The sequence below is a fragment of the Macaca thibetana genome, chromosome 7 (genome assembly GCF_024542745.1).
Source record: "Macaca thibetana thibetana isolate TM-01 chromosome 7, ASM2454274v1, whole genome shotgun sequence".
In the NCBI taxonomy this organism is placed as follows: Eukaryota; Metazoa; Chordata; class Mammalia; order Primates; family Cercopithecidae; genus Macaca; species Macaca thibetana.
Window position 1 is genome coordinate 92,539,673 of NC_065584.1, and position 19,429 is coordinate 92,559,101.

The window sequence follows — 19,429 nt, forward strand, 5'->3', positions numbered from 1 at the left end:
TAGCATTCTCAAAATGACAAAATTACCAAGATGAAAAACGGATGGGAAGGCTGGAGTGAGGGAAGGAGATGGCGAGAGGGAGGCAGTGACTATAAAGGGACAACTCAAGGGAGTTTCTTTGCAGTAATGGAGCAGTTCTGTGTCTTGAAGGTGGTGGTGACGATATGCGTTTCTACAGGAGGTAAAATGTCATAGAGCTGTACACAAAAACATACACAAGAAAAATGACTGCATGCAAAGGCTGGCAAAATCCAAGTAAGGTCTAAGCTCTAGTTAAATTGTATTCTCAATGTCCTGGTTTTGCTAATGTACTGTAGTTATCATTGCGGAAGACCGGGTGATGAGTACATGAGACTTCCTTGTACTATTATTGCAACTTCTTGTGAGTCTGTAATTATTTCATTATATAAAGGTAGAAACATAAATCTCTGTTGAAGAAAAACTTCTGGCAACTAAACACACTTGGAAGCAATTTAGTCAAAGACTGGTGTCCTTTCAGGAGGCAGAGCCCTTAAGTGTAAACACTGAAGACCCCTGATTTAGCATATGTTTAGTATCCAGGTAACCAGGACTGCAACTCTTAGACTGTATAACTGAAAACAATTAATTGTTCCCATTTCTTTTATGAAGGTTGTAGAATCAGGAAATTTCAGAGCAAGCAGGGTCCATGCTCTCAGGTTACAACTCTCTGTTTTGATATCCTGATTTGTAATGTGAGGGCTTTGTCCTAGTTTCTTTGCAGTGTCTTGCCTAGTTCTAAATTTCATACTACACATAAACTACAGAAATGGTAATGGTAATCATAAATTTTGCCTCAGTATTGCATAAGACAAATATTTCAACTTATGTTGATTATAAATGTGGATACAGAAAGAACCCATTTATTATGTAACACCATCTATTAAAAATAACTGGAGAGCAAACCAACTGGACTAATTCTTACTCCTTAGATCAGGTGGTAATTTTCCAGGACAGAGGGTCTGGGCGGTTTCTTTGAAATGACATATCGTTACATCCTCCTTGTATAGAATATAGTGCTCATATCTACTGATATCTACTGGAGTGTCTGCGTAGAAAGGGGTGGCATCAGTGTGTCCCAGTAAGGACCCGTTGACTGCCCATGAGATCTGCTAAATCGACCCTGGGGAGATTCAGAACAAACACTCAAACTCAGGAGGCTCTAACCCTTATTATTTGGGAATAAATGATGATATGCTTTTTATAACCAATATAGCTTTAGTTTCCTTACTTGTTTCAACTACTTTTCTTCATGGAATGCTAAAATAGAACTACCTTGGGAAACTGAGCCCACTGTAAAAACAAAGTCAGGTTCTAGGGCTGTTCCTCCCTCATGATAACACGCCTAGAGAAAAGGATTTTAACTGCAGCAACATTTTTTTTTTTTTGGTATTGAGTTCCCTTAAGTCTATAATAATTTATATTTGAAAAAAAAAATAACTAGCAACTCATAGCATTAGTGTAATAATTTTATTAATAAAACGAACCCATAGGATTCAAACAAGTATACAAAGTATTTTTTTTCCTGTGGGTTAAATTGTTACACTTTTAATAATAAAAATAAGAAAGTTTTCATAGTTAACTTACCAAAAACATAACCCTTGCCTATTGTTTCTTATTGTGCAAAACAAAAACAAAGAGTTTTGCCCACAGAAGGATTTTGTGCACCAAAACATGCACATTTTCAATTTCAAAATTTCTGCATCAAAATGAAAATTCCAAGGCCACGTTTTTGTTTTTTCAAACTAAAGAAGGGCAAGAGGGGAATAAACAAGCAAATAACAGCAGCTAAATTTTTAATCTTCATTCCCAGGTATTTTCTGTTTCAATGTAGAATTCTCCACATTCATAAAATGATATCTTCAACCTACTGCTTACGGTGAGATATGCCAGTATCAGTTTGATAAGGCAAGTCACACCTTTTAGCTATTCTCTTAAGTCCTACAGAGATAGTTTCACTTCAATTTCACAGGGTCACTTCAAGATTTATCTAAAAAGGTGACAAAACAATCCTAGTGAAGGATTCCTTTAAGTAGTTGCTTTTCTAGATGGAGCCAAATAATTAAACTTTCTCTCTCTCCATACTGGAGTTTGTTTCTTTCATTACGTTTTAGTATCATGGAGTCGAACAATGCTTTGACAAGGCATGAACTACAACTTAGAAGTCAATGAGCAGTTGAAGATGATCTTTTGTAAAGTAAAAATCAACTGTTTAGACAACACTTAAATACACATTACCTGTTTAAAGATACACACACAAAAGAGCAAAATTCAAAAACCAAATCAAGGAATAACGTTTTGTGACAATTTCAGTAGCACAATTACTGGTCTAACAGTTTTGCATTGTGGTATAGTGGCTTACAATGAAAGAACTATGCAGGAGGCTTCCATGATTGCAGAGAAGAGAGGTAAGCCCAGAGGGTGAAAAGCATACATTTGCCTAATGTGTGTAGAAAATTCCCTGATCAAATGGCCAACTAACTTTTAAATACAAAATTTAACCTTAGAAGAACTTTTCTATTTTTGGTGAACATTGATTGAAAGAAAAATCAATCATTCTGTTAAATGAAGTACAATATTCTGCAGGGGAAGCACCAGGGTTTCTAGATCAAACCCTTAGGACATGAAGAAAACCAAAGTACTCTGCTAGTTCAAAATCTCGTTCACAGGAATCCCTGGCTCCCTTCCATGTGTCCAGAGATGCTCTCAGCTCACAAAGCCAACAGATGGAGGGAAAAGCAAGTGAACATGTGACCATGTAGGAGGGGAGCTGGGGACAGTAAAACACTGCTCAGACTTTTAGCAGAAACACAATCCTGTTGGTCTGAATATCCTGAGGTTAAAGGATAATAAAATATTGCACCAACACAATAAAGAAAAAATCACAGTTTAAACAGAATTACTGAAGAACTGGAATAATGTACAATGAAGTGACTGCCATCAGTAGACCTAGGTCTCTTGACAGGAATTAAAGTTGTGTCTTTTTTAAAAAATGGCACTCCTACCTTCTTTTGGTTTGGTGTTTATTTTGACATTCTCTTAGGTATACATATATTTACTTCCATTTAATGCTAACTTACTGAATTTTCCCCTTGGCCCAGTTTCATATTTAGTGATAGTTGCTGTAAACAGCAGTAACTCCAAAGAAGAGTACTCAAGGCGAGAGATTTAAAAACATATCTGATAACCCCATTAGAGGTAGGTTAGAAAAAGGCCTTTTATTTTGGACTGTGTAGTTATCAAGGCATCCTGCAGATGCAACCTTTTCTCTCACTTCTTTCTCTGACATGCTCCTAGGTAAATAAGATATGAGGAAAATCAAACATATATCCTGTTAAAGCACTTAAAGGGGGTAAAAAGTACAGCCTTCAACAAAATGTGTTTTCACACGAAATTCATCTTTCCCCTTTGAACCGACAAGCTTTTCAAGAAACCCTTTCTTGTTTTCATAATACTGTACTGCCAATTTATAAACTACGTTTTAGTCTACCCTTGAAAGAATGAAAACTGTAGTACTTCATTAGGACCTCGTATGACCATGATCTCAAGAAAAGATACTTTCAATGTCTCTAGGCCTGAATATGATAGGAAATCATGAAGCACCCAAAACCTCAGGGTCTCACGTTGTATTTGGAGTGGGCCATTTTCCTATTCATGCACACCCTTGTTTTGTTACCCTCTCCAAAATCAAGTCTTCCCCGCTTCAGTTCATATCGCCTTCATTCCACTCTTTAAAACGCCATGGGAAACTCCCACAGTGTTTCCACTGTTGACAGATTCCTTTCTCTCAGGTCATCGCAGGCACCCTTTCACTTACTCTATAACCATCAGGACTTCCATTACATTCTGTGACTTTGCACATCTTCATCCCAGTTTTTAACAGGGATATATATATGACCACCATACAAACTTGTGCAGCAATCCTGTCGGCCCACTAGAAATTTCTCACATTCTTTAATTCCTGTTGCCTTCAGTCTTGATATTCATTCATGTTTTCAAGTGAATCTTTCCTGTCTCTTTCCCAAAAAGGCAGAAGGAAAAGAACCAACGTTCTAATTTGATGATGAACACAGTGATTTCTGAAATATGTTCAGAGAATGAAGGAAACAGGCTGGGTCTCTTCTACATCGCTAGGATGTGGATCAACCTGCAAAAAAAGAGCAGACTGAGATTAGTGTTGTAGCATTATTTAAAATGATTCTAGTACCTATTTCTAATTACATGATGGTTATATGCCAAGTTGGTCAGAGCCTGCTATTAGTAAGTCCCAGAAGGTGCTTAAGTTCTCTATATTCCATAGCCAAATAACAGACCTTAGAGGCAATCCACAATACTGTATATGATGCCACAGATCACGAGGAAAATAGTAAAAAAATCTGGCAAAAGAATCAGTGATAATCTATTACCACTGTATAAACAAATTTAAATGTATCCCTTACTAATTATGAGTCAGCAACAGATACTCTAATAAATAGATGACAAAAAAGGATTTGAAAATAATACAGTAAAAGTCTAATTTTCTTTTGCTTTGCTTACCTCTGCATAAAGAGGTGGGGGTTGAAACCGGAATTCCTGTATACAGGCAAACATAGGACAGCACACTTCTCCCTCACAGTTAGGGGGCTGAGGGTAAGAAGGAATGTGTCTAGAGAATTCTTCCTCTGATACCACATCTGCATAATTTGGTGGTGCTGAAATAGAAATGAAGTTGGAGTAAGAAATCCACTCAAAAATTAATCTCAATTCTTAACTGTTACAAAAACAAGAAACAGTTAAATTTGAAGATAATATGGCATTCTTTCCCTCTAATCAGCAAGGTTTTATGCACATTACAATAAAAAATAGTTTCTCCCTTTATTAAACTACTACTAATAGATTATATTCTAGTCTCTTGAGATATAGGTAAACAAATATCACTGAACTATGACTACAGAAAATACGTAACACACCACACATTTGACTATTTTTCATTGTTTTCCTAGTACAAATAGGAATTAGGAAATGTACATCTTATTCCTCAATCTGCTATCAGCAGCTTTGCATCCTAGATAAAGCTAAACGTTCAAAGCCGCTCCCAGGACTAACGCTTTATGATTTTTTAGTAGTAGGAATAAAGATACCAAGAGTAGCAGTACTAATCAACATGTGAGCACTTCATAGCTTATATATTCTGTTCTTAGATATTTTCTAGGTAAAATTTCATTATGAAAGAACACCAAAATATTTTACCTTCAGGCTGTTCTGGCAGGGTCAGTGTCAACCAGCTCATATCCATACTGAACTGGCTGGCAATGCTGGAGTTTCTGCTGCCAAAACCATTATATGGAATTGTACCAATCACTAATGGCAGTTCAAGCATCAATTTTTTAGCACCAGGAATGTGAATGTACACCTAATAAGCCAAAAAAAAAAAAAAAAAAAGAGAGAGAGAGAGAGAAAGGAACAAATGTAAGTTACACCTCCAGTAGGTAGCCCAATTAATTTCTTTTTTCATAGAAACAAATGCTTTTGTCAGCTGCCACCACCCTCATCACAATTCTCAACTGTCTTGATTAAACAAAATGAAGAGTACACAAAACATAGTGAATGCTCTGTGACAGAGAACTGTGTCCTTAACATGCATCACGGTAGGTTTGCATGGCTCATATAATAATTATAGAAAATTAAGGATATGTCTTCAATATAACAAACACCCTTTAATGCACCTCAATTCTTTCATGGCATTCTATTAAATCCCTTGTGGGGAATAGTTTTTTATTAAAAACAAGGGCCAATCTTCATACAATCCCCAATTGGTGTTAATGCTGAATATGCATAGTAACATGACATCAGTTATTGTCCATCATACACTTTTTTTTTTTTTTAAAGAGCTTTGCTTACAGCTAAGGAATAGTCCACTCTGATAATGCAGCAATCCAGGATGGATGGAGTGACAGGTGGAATTTTGAGCGTTTTCCCATTCCATGTGTCCGTGCTCCCGGAAGCGATGTGGTTTCCTCGCACATTGGCAACCATGTGTCGAATGGTCTTTGTTTTTCCACTAGCCAAATACGTCTGGGTTTGGAAAATAGCAGCCTTTGGAACAATCAGACGAGAGGAACAATTCTCTATTTCTGCATAGATTGGAATAGCTTCTCCTAAAAAGAAAACAAAACCAGGGAGGATTCAGAGACTCTTTAAAAACTTCTCACCACAGTGGATTAAGGCCATATAGCTGAAATGTTCCAACATCACTTTAACAAATTGAGAAGCTTTGATGGAAAACATATTGTAAATTCAAGCCAGAGAAATAAAAATTCACTGCAGGTTGTGGTAGATCTTATTTTCTAATTATTGCATTATTGACTTTTCTAATGTAGCAATATTGCATTAGCAATTCTAAAGATATGTAAATGACCAGTGTCTATATAAATTAGGATAAGGCATACAAATAAATGATTCAGGACTATGTTAAGTATAAAAGATCACTAACAAACTCATTAGTGCTTATCAAATTAAAATCTGCCCAAGAGGAGAACAAAGCCTTTGCTTTTAAGGAATTAATAATGTTAAGGCACAGAAAGAATCAACGGATGGACTAGGCAAGTTTTATAACATTATGGCTCCACATCATACCATTCCATACTGAATTCCTTTCTAACAAGTTCGAATCCTGAAGCAGGGGCCAAATCCACTGCTGGAAATGGGCCCTTCACTATTGGCAGTTCCAGTAACAATCTGATTGTTAAGTTTGTTAATATACTACATTCCAGTCCCAAGTATTTGCATATATCACGCCAGCAAGGAATCAAAATGTCTAATAGCATTTTATACTCCAATAGTTCTCTTCTTAGCAATACAACCCTGGAGATTCTTTTGCAACATTAAAATCAGATGCTGGCATTTTCTCATTCCTCTAGTTATATTCTTTGTTACTAAAGTAACAGGATCGAAGTCAGAAAAAAACAGGAGTTTGACTGGAAACAATTCCTCCATTTAAAAATACTTAAATATCAATTATTTATATTAAAAATGTATCACTACTCATGTTTTAAAATACTATACATGTCATACAATTACAAAAAACACTATTTAAAATCACTTAAAATTAGCTAAGAAGATGAATGAAATCTTTCATTTGGACTTTCAAGCATTTTGCTTACCATTACAGTATCCCTTTCTTTCAATTTTGGCACTCAGCGAGACTGGACCAGAAGTGAAAAACCAACAGCCAACCATTTTCTCTTGAGTTTTCAATACAGGGGTCTTGAAAATTTCAAACAATAAAACAACCTTAATTAGGCCACTCTAGAGAACTCATATAACTTAAAATTATGTCTTTCTTCACAGAATGGTAGTAAAGAAACACCAAAAAATGAATAAAACTTTCTTATCCTTATGTAACATATTAGGCCAAATATGCACAAAAACACAGGGTGTTAAGACTCCCCCTTTTAGGAAAATCACAGTGAATTTTCAGATTCAAAAATTAGCATGACACCATTTTATTTTACCCTGAAGTAATTATGTTTCCAGGAAATAATATACCATGTTTTTTTAAAAAAATCAAAAGCCGTATTAGTACTTATAAACATGACAGAATTATTTTTAAGACTTTATATACAAAAGTCAGGTGGAAGGACAAATGATATAAAAATAAAAAATAATCAGAACATTATATTTATTTTGGCATTTAATAAGTGGAATAATCAAACAGCCTTTTCCCATCACTTACTTCAAAATGCATTATCAGGCAGAAATTTCATGTGTTCTTAATTTGGAATGGTTTTGGGGTTTTGTGTAATAGTGCAATGACGTGTAGTGTTAACAGATCTGAAAAGCTTATTAAATATACTATCTCACGATAGTATGCTATTCTATAGTGTCAAGAGAAGTTACCACAAGATTTACAATGTTCAGTTTACAAGTTACACACACCAAAGCTTTCTGTAAAACCCAGTTACTTGCAATATTTTTTCTTTATTTATACAAAGAATAGTAAGGGATCAACAGTGTCTGTTTTTAGCAAAGATAAATCCCTTTAAATCAATTCCTGCAATGGTCATAAAAACTTTAAGAATATTTAACCTGCCAATTCTAAGTAGTTTTTAAAAATACAAGTTACTTAGCATCACCAATTTTCAAAAATGGTTTTAAAGCAGCTGTTAAAAGTCATAGCTATAAGCCAGGCCAGCTGGGTGCCGGCTATTTTATGATTCTGACCACAAGAGGCCATGTAACCACAGCATATCTGCTATCTTTTCATAATCTAAAGGTGAACATTAAATTCTATTTCTCTTTCATGCGAAAATAAGACTTAAACAACAACTTTTTAACTGCTAGCTTTTTCCTTGTCTTTCAAAAACACAGGCTAGAAAAACCTCCAACATGAAAAATACATCTTTGTCACATCAGTATCGTGATGGAAAGTTTAAATTATCTCAGTATTTTCTATGAAGTAAAAAAAATCATTCATTCATATTTAAATGAAGAACCATTAGGTCCTAGTAGCTATCATGAAAGTACAAGGTATAATTTTATATTATTTTGATAATATGGGTTTAGATAAAAGAATCTAGCTCATTAGCTCCCATCTTGCCTATTCTGTTGTTACTTATAGCCTGATCTTTCTTATCAGTCTACAGTATTTCTGGTGATTATTAGAAGTTCAATGCTTTAATGTGGCCAAATCTGTCATAAGGAAATGATAAGTGAAAGGATCTCGGCGGCAGCTGCATGCACTTACTTAATGTTAGAAAATGACATGCAAAATGGAAGGATACATAGCATAATGGCCTGAGCTTCAATAACAGGCTGAGCATGATTAATACTCTTCCATAATTACTGTTCCTCAACCTGCTATTATTGAGGAGTTTAGAATACCCCAGTCCTGTAAATGTGGCCACTCTGGTAAAAGTAACTACTCTCTATGTGTGCATTATTGTTATTAAGCCTTATTAATGCATTTCAAGCCTGTGTAACTTTTTGGCAAAAGAAGCCCTGAACAGCAGGGACATAATCAATAGTATTAACACACACAATTTGTAATTTGTCCAACCTAGAATCATATATTTATAGTGAATGCCTTTGGGTTACAAGATTGTGTTTTCCAAGCCATCAGAAAGTGACAGGACCGACTACCAGTAAACTGGCTAAATATAGATCCCACTGTTGAAAGGAAGGAGGAAGGGAGGGATGGAGGAAGAGAAGGAGGAAGAGAAAAAGGAAGAACTTACTAGTAATGCTGGTGTGTTGACATCGACATGACTAACAACCTGCAGTTCCCTCTTTACACTCTGATCAGGTACCTTGGGTCGTTCCAACACTGCCCGGACACAGTACTGAATGCTTCCATATTTCCCAGTAAACGAGGTGACCAAAGGTCTGAAACCAACCAAAGACATTAATTATGAGTTTACTTTCAGTTAAACATAGCCAAAAAAAGCATGGTTTAAAATGTTTTAGTTTGGAAATAAAAAATGAGTAAGTCTATTTAGGGACTATTCAGTATAAACATGCATACTTGAGAATCAGAAGATACCTAGCAGTGATACATTCGGATGGACATATTGCAGAGAAAGATAACCACAAAATTATACAGTTTCACTTACTCAGATGGAAGTTGAAAGCGAAATGGAAATTCATGCTTTCCAGGCTGTAATAAAATGATGCCTTCACCTATAAGAGATTGTATTTTATTTTAATGAAGGATGGTTAGTATTAGATCAAGAGTTTTCACAATGTAAATAATTTTTTGAAGGAAGTTTTTCTTGCTACATAATGCACCATACTCCAAAAGTTTATTAAACATCGTACAGAATTAAATTTGAGTGTGTGTGTGTGTGTGTGTGTGTGTATGTGTGTGTATGTGTTTGAGCGACGGGGTCTTGCTTATTGCCCAGGCCAGAGTGCTATGGCCTTGAACTCCTGGGCTTAAGCAATCTTCCTGCCTCAGACTCCCAAGGAGCTGGGACTACAGGCATGTGCCATGGTCCTTGACTAATTTTTAGTAGTTCTTTCCAGAGATGGGGTCTTGCTATATTGCCCAAGCTGGTCTCAAACTCCTGGCCTCAAATGATTCTCCCACCTAGGACTCCCAAAGCACTAAGCTTATAGGGGTGAGCTACTGTACTTGGCCAATTTTTACCAACTACCATAACACTCACACGTACATACACACATATATTCCATTCTCAAATAGGCCAATTACTAAAGTGCTAAGGCTTAGAACTCCAACATACATATATATGTGTATATGGATATGTATATTTGTGTGTGTGTGTGTGTATATGTAAAAATCACAACTGCTTACCCCATTCTATTATACTAATGGGAAATACCAATATTAAATTGTACCAAAAACGAATTTAGCAAGACAGATTTATTCTGGGTATACCAGAAACATCACATTGAGTATTCTTTGAGCAGAAATGGAAAAGGGAGTGAAAACTTTATGAATATTGTTAATATTGGGTATAACACAAAACAGCCAAACCAACAAGACAAGCTATTAAGCAAGTCATGTATGTATCCTTGAGCTCTCCTGACTAACAAAGAGTTTCTTGGTGGCTAACTTGTGAACACAGAAAGGGCTTTACCAAGCATGGCCAGGGCCCTTTTCTCAGCTTTGGGTTACCAGCTCCATTTTATTTCATGAAGAAGCTTATCATTGGATTGTGAGAAGGCCAAAATGCAGGGTGTGGAGGGACTTTGTAAGGCCAGAGGCAACACTGAAACCTGTGATGAAGGTACCAAGACAATCTGTTTAATTCAGATCCAAAGTAGACTTCGTGGCTTTCACGGTTGGTCAGGAGGCTCTCTTGAAAGACTTATACACTCTCCTTTCATTTCATGCTCAGATTTAATATTGAACTCCCTTATTGTGGGTAGGATAAATAAGATGAAGAAATGGGAACACAGAGAGAACTCTGAGATTTGCCTGGTCATCTGACACTAAAATGAAGATTTCTACTTTATCCATTCGCTAAAAAAAAATTAAAGAAATCAGTAGTGAAATGGGAATTTTTTATCCCTTAAATAAAAAAACAGAGTTTTATTTTATGACCTTAACCAAGTCAGCTGACATTTCAACTTTGTACTTTTAGAAAATAGGAACACATTACTGACCCATTAAGTCTTCTGAATCTATGCCCAATTTTTAATGTGTTGACATCAAGGGCGATAAAAAAGTGACACACCTGCCACTTAAGTCAATTTGAATACTCCACAGGTGGGTGACTGGAGGCAAAGTGAAGAACAAGTCACAGGGGCATGAGATCATGTTAAATTCAGTGGCAGGGCGAGTCCCAGTGGCTGAGGTGTGCTCAGGAAGGTTGCAGCAGAGCTACAGTACCAGGGACCAGGGAAGCATCTCAACCTGATGGCTGTGGAGTGAAAGGCTCAAGGCAACCCCAGTGCTCCTAAAGGAGCTGGGCTGAAGTTCTAATTTGAAATTATTAGAGTACAGAACATGACCAAGTATTTACAAATGTTTTGAAGTATGTATTTCATTTGAGTTTAAAATGCATAGTGCTTAGATTTCAGGCACTGTGGATAATCCTCAAATAGACTAGGGGAGGAAAGGAGATTACATGCTTGTACACAAGTAATTACCATAGAGTGCTAGAACCTAGAGCATTTACAAAGGAACAGGGGTGGGCCCAACATCTTCAGGACCTGAGGGCTGGAATGGAGACAGGTAGGAAGGGAAATTTAGATAAAGAATAGCATGAGGAAGAGCATAGCAGGCATGTGTGGGGAACAGAGTTACCCAGGATGCTGAAGAGAATGAGAGATGAAGTTCCCCTTTCACTAAGAAACAAATCGACATAGGAGACATATCATTTAAAATGAGACTTTCAACTATCTCAAAACATAAACAGGAAAAAGAAATGGAAAAACTGATAAAAATGGGTTATAATATTTGGAATTCAATCTTTGTTTTCTTTTCCTCTTTCTCAATTTTTTTTTTTTTAATGTAAAAGGTTCACAAGTTGAACCATGTGCCCATTTCTGCTCTGCACCAACCGCTCATTATTTCTGTCTTGTATACTGAGCCCTACAAAGTCACAGAAAGATGTTTCAATCACTAATGGTCTTACAGCCAAAGCTCATAATTAAAGGTTTTGGTGAGCCGTGGGATGCAGAAGACCATTACAGAGGCAGAGACTGGGGCTCAGGAAGAGCGACTTGCATAACGTCACACTGCTGGTGGGTGACGGGGAACTGAAACCAACTCTCTGATACTGTCTTGTCTTTCTACTACAATTTCTCAACAAAAATATGAACAAAAGCAATCACAATGATAGCAAGTAGTTGAATTAGATTAAGGATGTCAAATAATTATCTGGAGAGCATTTGTGAAAACAGATCCCAGTGCTACATAACATGGATTTCTAAAAATCTCCTTAGGTGATTGAAACACAGCCAGGTTTTGTAATGAAATGACCCCAGAATACAGACTGTGTCAAGATGCTAACTTCTTCCAAGCTATAGATATTAGGGGTGACTTATTTTTTTTCCTCAGCTTGTACTATGGTCTTAAGCAAAATGTAATTGTGCCAATATGTGCTATGATACATTCTAAAACAAGTTTAAGATTTTCAAATTGTCTAGCTTTTACATTCTGTTCCATATGTATATATGTGCGTGCATGTGAGGAATAAACATCTGACTTGTGAATTAAAAACTATTTGTTAGCCCAGATTTTACCAAAGCAGTTTTTTATTGCTAATCCCAGGTTCAACTGTTTTTAATTTTACATCTATTTACTCAGCAGTTACAGGCCCAGGGATAGAGTCCAAAGTCCCGGACAAAAATGAATGTATATCTCTCTCCCAATGTCCTTGACTCCATTCAGCCATCTTGCAAATTGTGTTGTCTGCTTCCACTGGGGCCTGGGTTGATCCTGGAAGCAATACTGAGGAAAGGGCATGAAGGAGTAAGAACTAGCACTAACACACTGTCGCCATTGATCCAAAAGGCAGTTTTGATTCCAAATACGGTTTTCCTCACTACAATTTTGGGATCACTCAGATGATCATTTACCTTGAGGACTTCGCTGTGTCCACAGTAGGATAAGGCAAAACCACATATTGTATTATATTTTGTATAAGACATAGTACATAAATATAATGCGTTCGCTCTTCAAGGAGAGGAGGTACATACTATCGTTTTACTTGATAGATAAAAGCTTGTGGCATAAAGGTAAAAGTTTAAACTAGTTTTCATCCATGAAATAAGAGTAAGACTCATGGTTCTTAGTATTTTCATGACTAAAGGGATCCAATTTTTGGTATCTAATATTAATAAAACACTCATGTAATGTATCCCCACATGGGTACTTCTGGAAAAGTCTACACTATGAACTGGACCTCACCAAAGTGAGCAGGAAGGGAAATCCAGACATGCCCAGATGGCCTTGTCTCTAAAGGCATTTTGAGTGGAGAGAAGTGGAGGAGAGGGGAAGAAGTGGGTAGGAAGGGAGGAGGAGGATGGGGAGGAAGAGGATGCAGAAGAAACAGCAGCAGTATCAGGTACAGGCACAACTCTTACTAAGTGGCCCTGCTCCCCAGAAGAGGGAAACCAAGCATGATGGTCAAGTCTAGAAAACACTTCTTTGAACTCCTACCCCTCAGGAACTACTTCCCTATTCCCAATACCAAATTTCTGCTAATTCATCATGAACCAAGAACGTGTCCAGGATAGGGAGGAGTGGAAGCCATAAGACACGGGCACCGCAGAATGTAACCTCATAGCCGCCGGTTCCACCGTCCCTTCCTCGACCACAAAGAACAGGACCCAGATTTCTGGATCCCCCACTGTCCAATCACAGGTTCCCACCGCACCCAATGGCCCCCTCCTCTCGCGGTCCTAGAAAATCCCGAGCCACTGGTCCCGGTCAGGCCCGGCGGGCAAGGGGCGGGGCGCCAGGTAGAGCTGCGCACCCAGGACGTGCGGTCTCTCCTTACCCGCGAGGCTAGGCCGGACCCCACCCCCGGAAGCCCGCCCTGATCTCACCTGCCAGGTGGGCATCCCGCCGGCACGCGGCCTCCCGGCCCCTCCCCGGCCCCGTAGCCTGGCGGGGGAACCCCAGGCGCTCGCCTGCGCTTACCGGCCGGGGGCTCCCGCAGGCTGAGGCGCACGTTCAGGTACTCCACCTCCGAGAAGACAGCCAGGGCTGAGGCGCTGGCCGAGGCGCGGGGGCCGGCGCTCGGGCCCCAGGCGGCGGTGGCGCGGCCCTGGGCCTCCAGGCGCAGCGCGCGCAGGGCCACCGGCTCGGACGCCTCCAGCAGCACGTGCCCGGCCACCGTCTCGCCACTGGAGTAGCAGCCCTTGCGCTCGTCTTCGAACACCAGACCCAGGCTCTTTACGCGGCCCTCGGCACCCACGGCCGCCGCGCACCCAGCCTCGCCGCCCATCCCGCCGGGCGACTCGTCCCTGCCCCTGAGGTCGGCAGAGACCCGGAGCCGGGGTCGCGAGCACAGCGGCACCGCTGTCACAGGCGCTCGCGGCAGACTCAGGCCGCCGCGGCAGCCGTGGGGTACCCGATGGAGCACCGGCTCGCCGAGGGGCCTGTCGCTTTAACAAACCCAGTTGGGGCTGGAAAAGGGCCGGGACAGCCCACCCCCGGCGGGCGGCCATAGGTCAGTTGCGAGCCCTGCTTCTTGCTGATTTGTTGTAGATGGTCACTGAGTCATTTCATTGGCGCTCCCACGCGTGGGTTGGCGCAGGAAGGCCGTGCGTGATCAAGCAGTGTTGGCCAATCGGGAGGCTCCGGCGTGCACGTGCACAGGCCGTTTACTGGCTGAGGCCAGGCACAGTCCTGGAGCCCAGGCCAATAGCGAGGCGGTGCGCCCATGTGGACAGACAGTGGGAAACAATATCTGTCAGGGAGGGGGCGGAACAGGGTTATCTCCGGCTCTCAGCGTGTCAGCCGTTCCCATGGTTACGAATGGGGGCGGGGTTTCTAGCAGCGTAAGGACTTTGCAGGAGCCACTGGGTTCTCCCTAGAGCATGAAGTTGTGGCTGTAACTGGCTTGTGTTTATGATTACATTTGCAATACTCAAGAGGAAATAGATGCTCTGCGAAATGGAACTCGGCAATATTTCCTTTTGAGATCTTGGGGGCCGGCCGCATCGGGACTTTAATGAATGACTTGGAATCTTCTAACCTCCAGATTTTTGATCCCCGCCTCTCCCAGGTTTCAGAATTCCCAGACTACGTAAGAGCCATAGATAAGAAAAATGAGGGTTGTGGTTTTAAACCTGATATGTCCCCTAAGGAGTTCTCTTCTTAAGCTCCGCAGTATCGCTGTTAGGAATAGCTGGAACTCTGATTCTTCCTGCTGTAAATAAGGTCATGAATCACATTGTTTTTGAACAACATCTGTCACTCAAGTTTCTGCCCCACCCAAAGTTTCCTGACATCAGTATCATATCCACAAAAATTTCCAATTGCCTTGATGACTTGTTCCCCACGCCCGCGGTTCCTCTGGCTTGTCCTGTTACATTTCCCTTTTTAACTTTACAGTTTTTTTCTCTGTTCTGTTTTTTTACCATCTTGCATAGCTTGTCATTAGCTGGCCATCATTTTCTTAACTTTTAAGTTGTCCCCTTATTGACATGCCACGTTTGTGAGCTGTTTTGTATTGATTAATCTCACAATGAAATTTAAAAATTTTCCTAAAGCAAAAAAACCTCAAAGGTTTAAAGGTTGCTCTACTACCCTCGTTGAGTTTAGATTATTAATGTGGAGCTTTAATAAAGTTCTATAAGTTCAAAATTTCCTTATTACCTCTCAGAGAAAGTGAAAAAGTCCCAAATTAGGCTCTGTATAAAGTTCTGAAATAGTGGTTCTTCTCTGACCATTTCGTCTAGAATAACTCCCAACATGCTCTTACTCTGCCTACTTTTTCTAATAACACAACCTGACCTTACATATTTATCTGTGTATTATCCATTCCACTCATTTGAAACACAGAACTTGGATTGAATGATGTATCCGAACCTTGTAGTAGTATTGGCTCTGCAATACATGAATAGTGTTCTGCCTCTTATTCTACTAAACTTTCACTGTCTCCAGGCAATGGTTCCCTCCAAATTAAGTGGCTGGGAGAGGGAGAAAAGGACAATGGCCCTAACAGTGACGAAAGGACAAAATGGCAGATTTTGCATTCCGTATTGGGAAAGACCAGACTCATTGTTCTCATTTCAGTTAAGAACAGTTTTGGCTGGCCAGGCGCGGTGGCTCACCCCTGTAATGCCAGCACTTCGGGAGGCCGAGGCGGGCAGATCACGAGGTCAAGAGATCGAGACCACCCTGGCCAACATGGTGAAGCCCCGTCTCTACTAAAAATACAAAAATTAGCTGGGTATGGTGGCTGGCACCTTTAGTCCCAGCTACTTGGGAGGCTGAGGCAGGAGAATCTCTTGAACCCGGGAGGCAGAGGTTGCAGTGAGTCGAGATTGCACCACTGCACTCCATCCTGGGTGAGAGAGTGAGACTCCATCTCAAACAAAAAAACCCACACATTCTGACTTTAAAAATATTTCTTGTTTACTAGACGAAAAGATCAATAGTAGAGTATGGACCCTTCGGGTTGATTCATCAGAATCCTTTTATCTTTCTCCTTGACATACTCTGCTGTCTTCATGGTAGTAGAGAATTACCACAACTCTAAGTGTCTCCTTCTCTTCCTTAACAACAGAGTTCAAGACATAAAGCAAGGGAGGGTCTGCAAACAAAAAAAAATTCTCTCTTCTTTCAGAAAGAAGATATATTTATATCCTAGATTCATTGGCCAAAACTGAGTCATATGTACACCTATAGAGTATTGACTGGCGAAAATAAATAGGATATTTACAATTCACTTAGGCCAGTGATTCTTCTCTGGGTGCTGAACACAATCAGAGCTCTGTTAACAAGGAAGAGGGGCAAATGGCTGTTGAGCAGTCAACATTGTCGAGCCATTCGAGTGGCTTAAGTGGGTCTGGCCAAATTTGCTATAGAGCAGAGCTGCCCCAGCCAGACCTTAAGAGGATATTTAAATAAAAAATCTTCTATAACCAGAGAGAAGGTAATTTATATGGTGACTCAACTCATTCACAGATAAAATTCCATTTTTGTTGTGTATACATTACAATGAATATTCAAGTTCAGCTATTATTAATATAGCAGCATATGACAGTTAAAAAAATCCGATCTGACAATCTCTTTTAATTGGCGTGTTTACCATTTACATGTAATGTGATCTTTAACAATGTTGGTGCTACAACTTGTGTTCCCAAAATTTATATGCTGAAATCCTAACGCCCAAGATGATGGTATTAGGATGTAGGGCCTTTGGGAAGTGATTAGGCCGTGAATGCCAGGGCCCTCATGAGTGGGACTAGTGCCCTTACAAGAGGCCCGAGAGAGAACACTCGCTCCTTCCACCATGTGAGGATGTAGAAGGCATCATCTATGAAGACGCAGGCTGCTGTGGCTTATATATGGTTTGTCCACACCAAAACTCATATTGAGATTTGATACCCAATGTGGCAGAGTTGGGAGGTGGGACCTAGTGGAAGGTGTTTGGGTCATTGGAGTGGATCCCTCATGAATAGCTTAACACCCTCTGGCAAGAGTGAGTGAGTTCTTGCCCTCATGGGACTGGACTGGTTCTCACTCGAGCAGGTTGGTAAAATGAGTGTCATCTATTTCTCTCTCTTATTCCTTCTTTCCACATATGATCTCTTTGTGCATGCCTGCTCCCCTTCTGCTTTCTGTGGTGAGTGGAAGCGGCCTGAGTTCCTTACCAGATGCAGCTGCCCAATCTTAAAACTTTTTGGCCACCAGAATCGTGAGTTAAATTAACCTCTATACATATATATTATATATATATATATAATTTTTATATATATTATATATTATATATATTATATATATATATAAAACCTAGCCTTAGGGATTCTGTTTATTTAGCAGCACTAAATAGACTAAGAGCCTGGGTGTGGTGGCTCATACCTGTAATCTCATCACACTGGGAGGCCAAGGTGGGCAGATTGCTTGAGCTCAGGAGTTGGAGACCAGCATGGGCAATATGACAAAACCCTGTCTCTACAAAAGATGTAAAAATTAGCCAGGCATGGTGGCATGTGCCTGTAGTCCCAGCCACTTGGGAAGCTGAGGTAGGAGGACTGCTTGAACCCAGGAGGTCGAGGCTGCAGTGAGCCAAGATTGTGGCACTGTACTCCAGCCTTGGTCACAAAGTGACACACTATCTCAAAACAAAACAAAACAACAATCACCGCCAGATGAAAACACAGGTCCTCATGGGACACCAGATCTTCTGGTGCCTTGATCTTTTGACTCTGTAGTCTCTAAACTATGAGAAATAAATATTTGTTGTTTATAAGGCACCTTGTTTTATGGCATTTTGTTATAACAGCCTGAACAGACTAAGACAGTTGGTTTTATATGTGTCATTTTATTATTTGCTTTGGTTGTGACTTCATCGGTGTGTCTGTGTTTTTTTATTCTTTTTTTCGTGCCTTCATTTTGATTGTTTGAACATCTTTTAGTAATCCATTTAAATTTATCTTTTTTTTTTTTACTTAATATATATTTTTAGCAGTTGCTGTAGGAATGACTGCCCTTCCCCTTTTATGCTATAGCTGTCATGTGTATTACATCCACATACATTAAAATTTACATTTGTACGAACCTCAGAAAACCCACCAGACAATTTTACATTTTATGTTTATGCTACTCTCAAGGCATAAACATAAACATGGGGGAAAAGAGACAAATCTTCCTTACAGCAGAATCCCAAGTAATTTATATAGATTCTCCTCCTACTAACTTTGAGTGGGTGCTAGACCTAGTGACTTGCTTTCAACCCAACAAACACTCTTTGGACCAGATGATGAAGACTAACATCACCAGTGATAAGTTCTGTTGATAGCGTGTACCTCTCATATGATGTTAGGTAAAGGGCACTTCACTTCTTTGATATTTTACCCTCAAACCGTAAGTCCAGTCTAAGCATGAGCAAAACATCAGAAAAACCCAATTTGAAGGACATTCTACAAAATATTCAATGCATACGCCTCAAAATTCTCAAGGGCATGGAAAATAAGGAAAGATTGAGAAACTGCCATTGAGCAGAAAAGACTAAGCTGATGTGATAACTAAATGCACTATGGCATCCTAGATTGGATCCTGGAACAGAATAAGAACTTCAGTGGAAAAACTAGTGAATCCAAATAAAGCCTAGTTTAGTTAACAGTTGTTGGTATTAGTCTGTTTCACATTGCTGATAAAGATATACCTGAGACTGAGTAATTTATGAAGAAAAAGAGATTTAATGGACTCACAGTTCTACGTGGCTGAGGAGGCCTCAAAACTATGGTGGAAGGAGAAAGGCATGTCTTACATGGCAGCAGTCAA

At 39.6% G+C, this 19,429-nt stretch overlaps 1 protein-coding gene across 1 annotated transcript; it reads right to left on the reverse strand.

Annotated features, from left to right (window-relative positions):
- Positions 1 to 1,469: 1,469 nt before the first annotated feature.
- Positions 1,470 to 14,576, reverse strand: ARRDC4 (arrestin domain containing 4). The gene is made up of 8 exons (XM_050796248.1): positions 14,111 to 14,576; positions 9,609 to 9,675; positions 9,234 to 9,381; positions 7,161 to 7,263; positions 5,899 to 6,155; positions 5,248 to 5,410; positions 4,555 to 4,709; positions 1,470 to 4,165 (listed from the first exon to the last, which is right to left on the reverse strand). Exons 1-8 carry the CDS (start codon positions 14,415 to 14,417, stop codon positions 4,109 to 4,111), a joined length of 1,257 nt encoding a protein of 418 aa, XP_050652205.1. The 5' UTR covers positions 14,418 to 14,576; the 3' UTR covers positions 1,470 to 4,108.
- Positions 14,577 to 19,429: the final 4,853 nt, after the last annotated feature.

What these genes read in the sequence shown, in the direction of transcription:
- ARRDC4 (XM_050796248.1), bottom strand. Translation starts at nt 14,417, where the DNA reads ATGGGCGGCGAGGCTGGGTGCGCGGCGGCCGTGGGTGCCGAGGGCCGC. An exon ending in AAGAAAGGGATACTGTAATG is followed by an intron (nt 6,156 to 7,160) that starts GTAAGCAAAATG and finishes TTTTCTTTTTAG; the next exon opens with GAGAAGCTATTCCAATCTAT. An exon ending in GAGTGGACTATTCCTTAGCT is followed by an intron (nt 5,411 to 5,898) that starts GTAAGCAAAGCT and finishes TTGGCTTATTAG; the next exon opens with GTGTACATTCACATTCCTGG.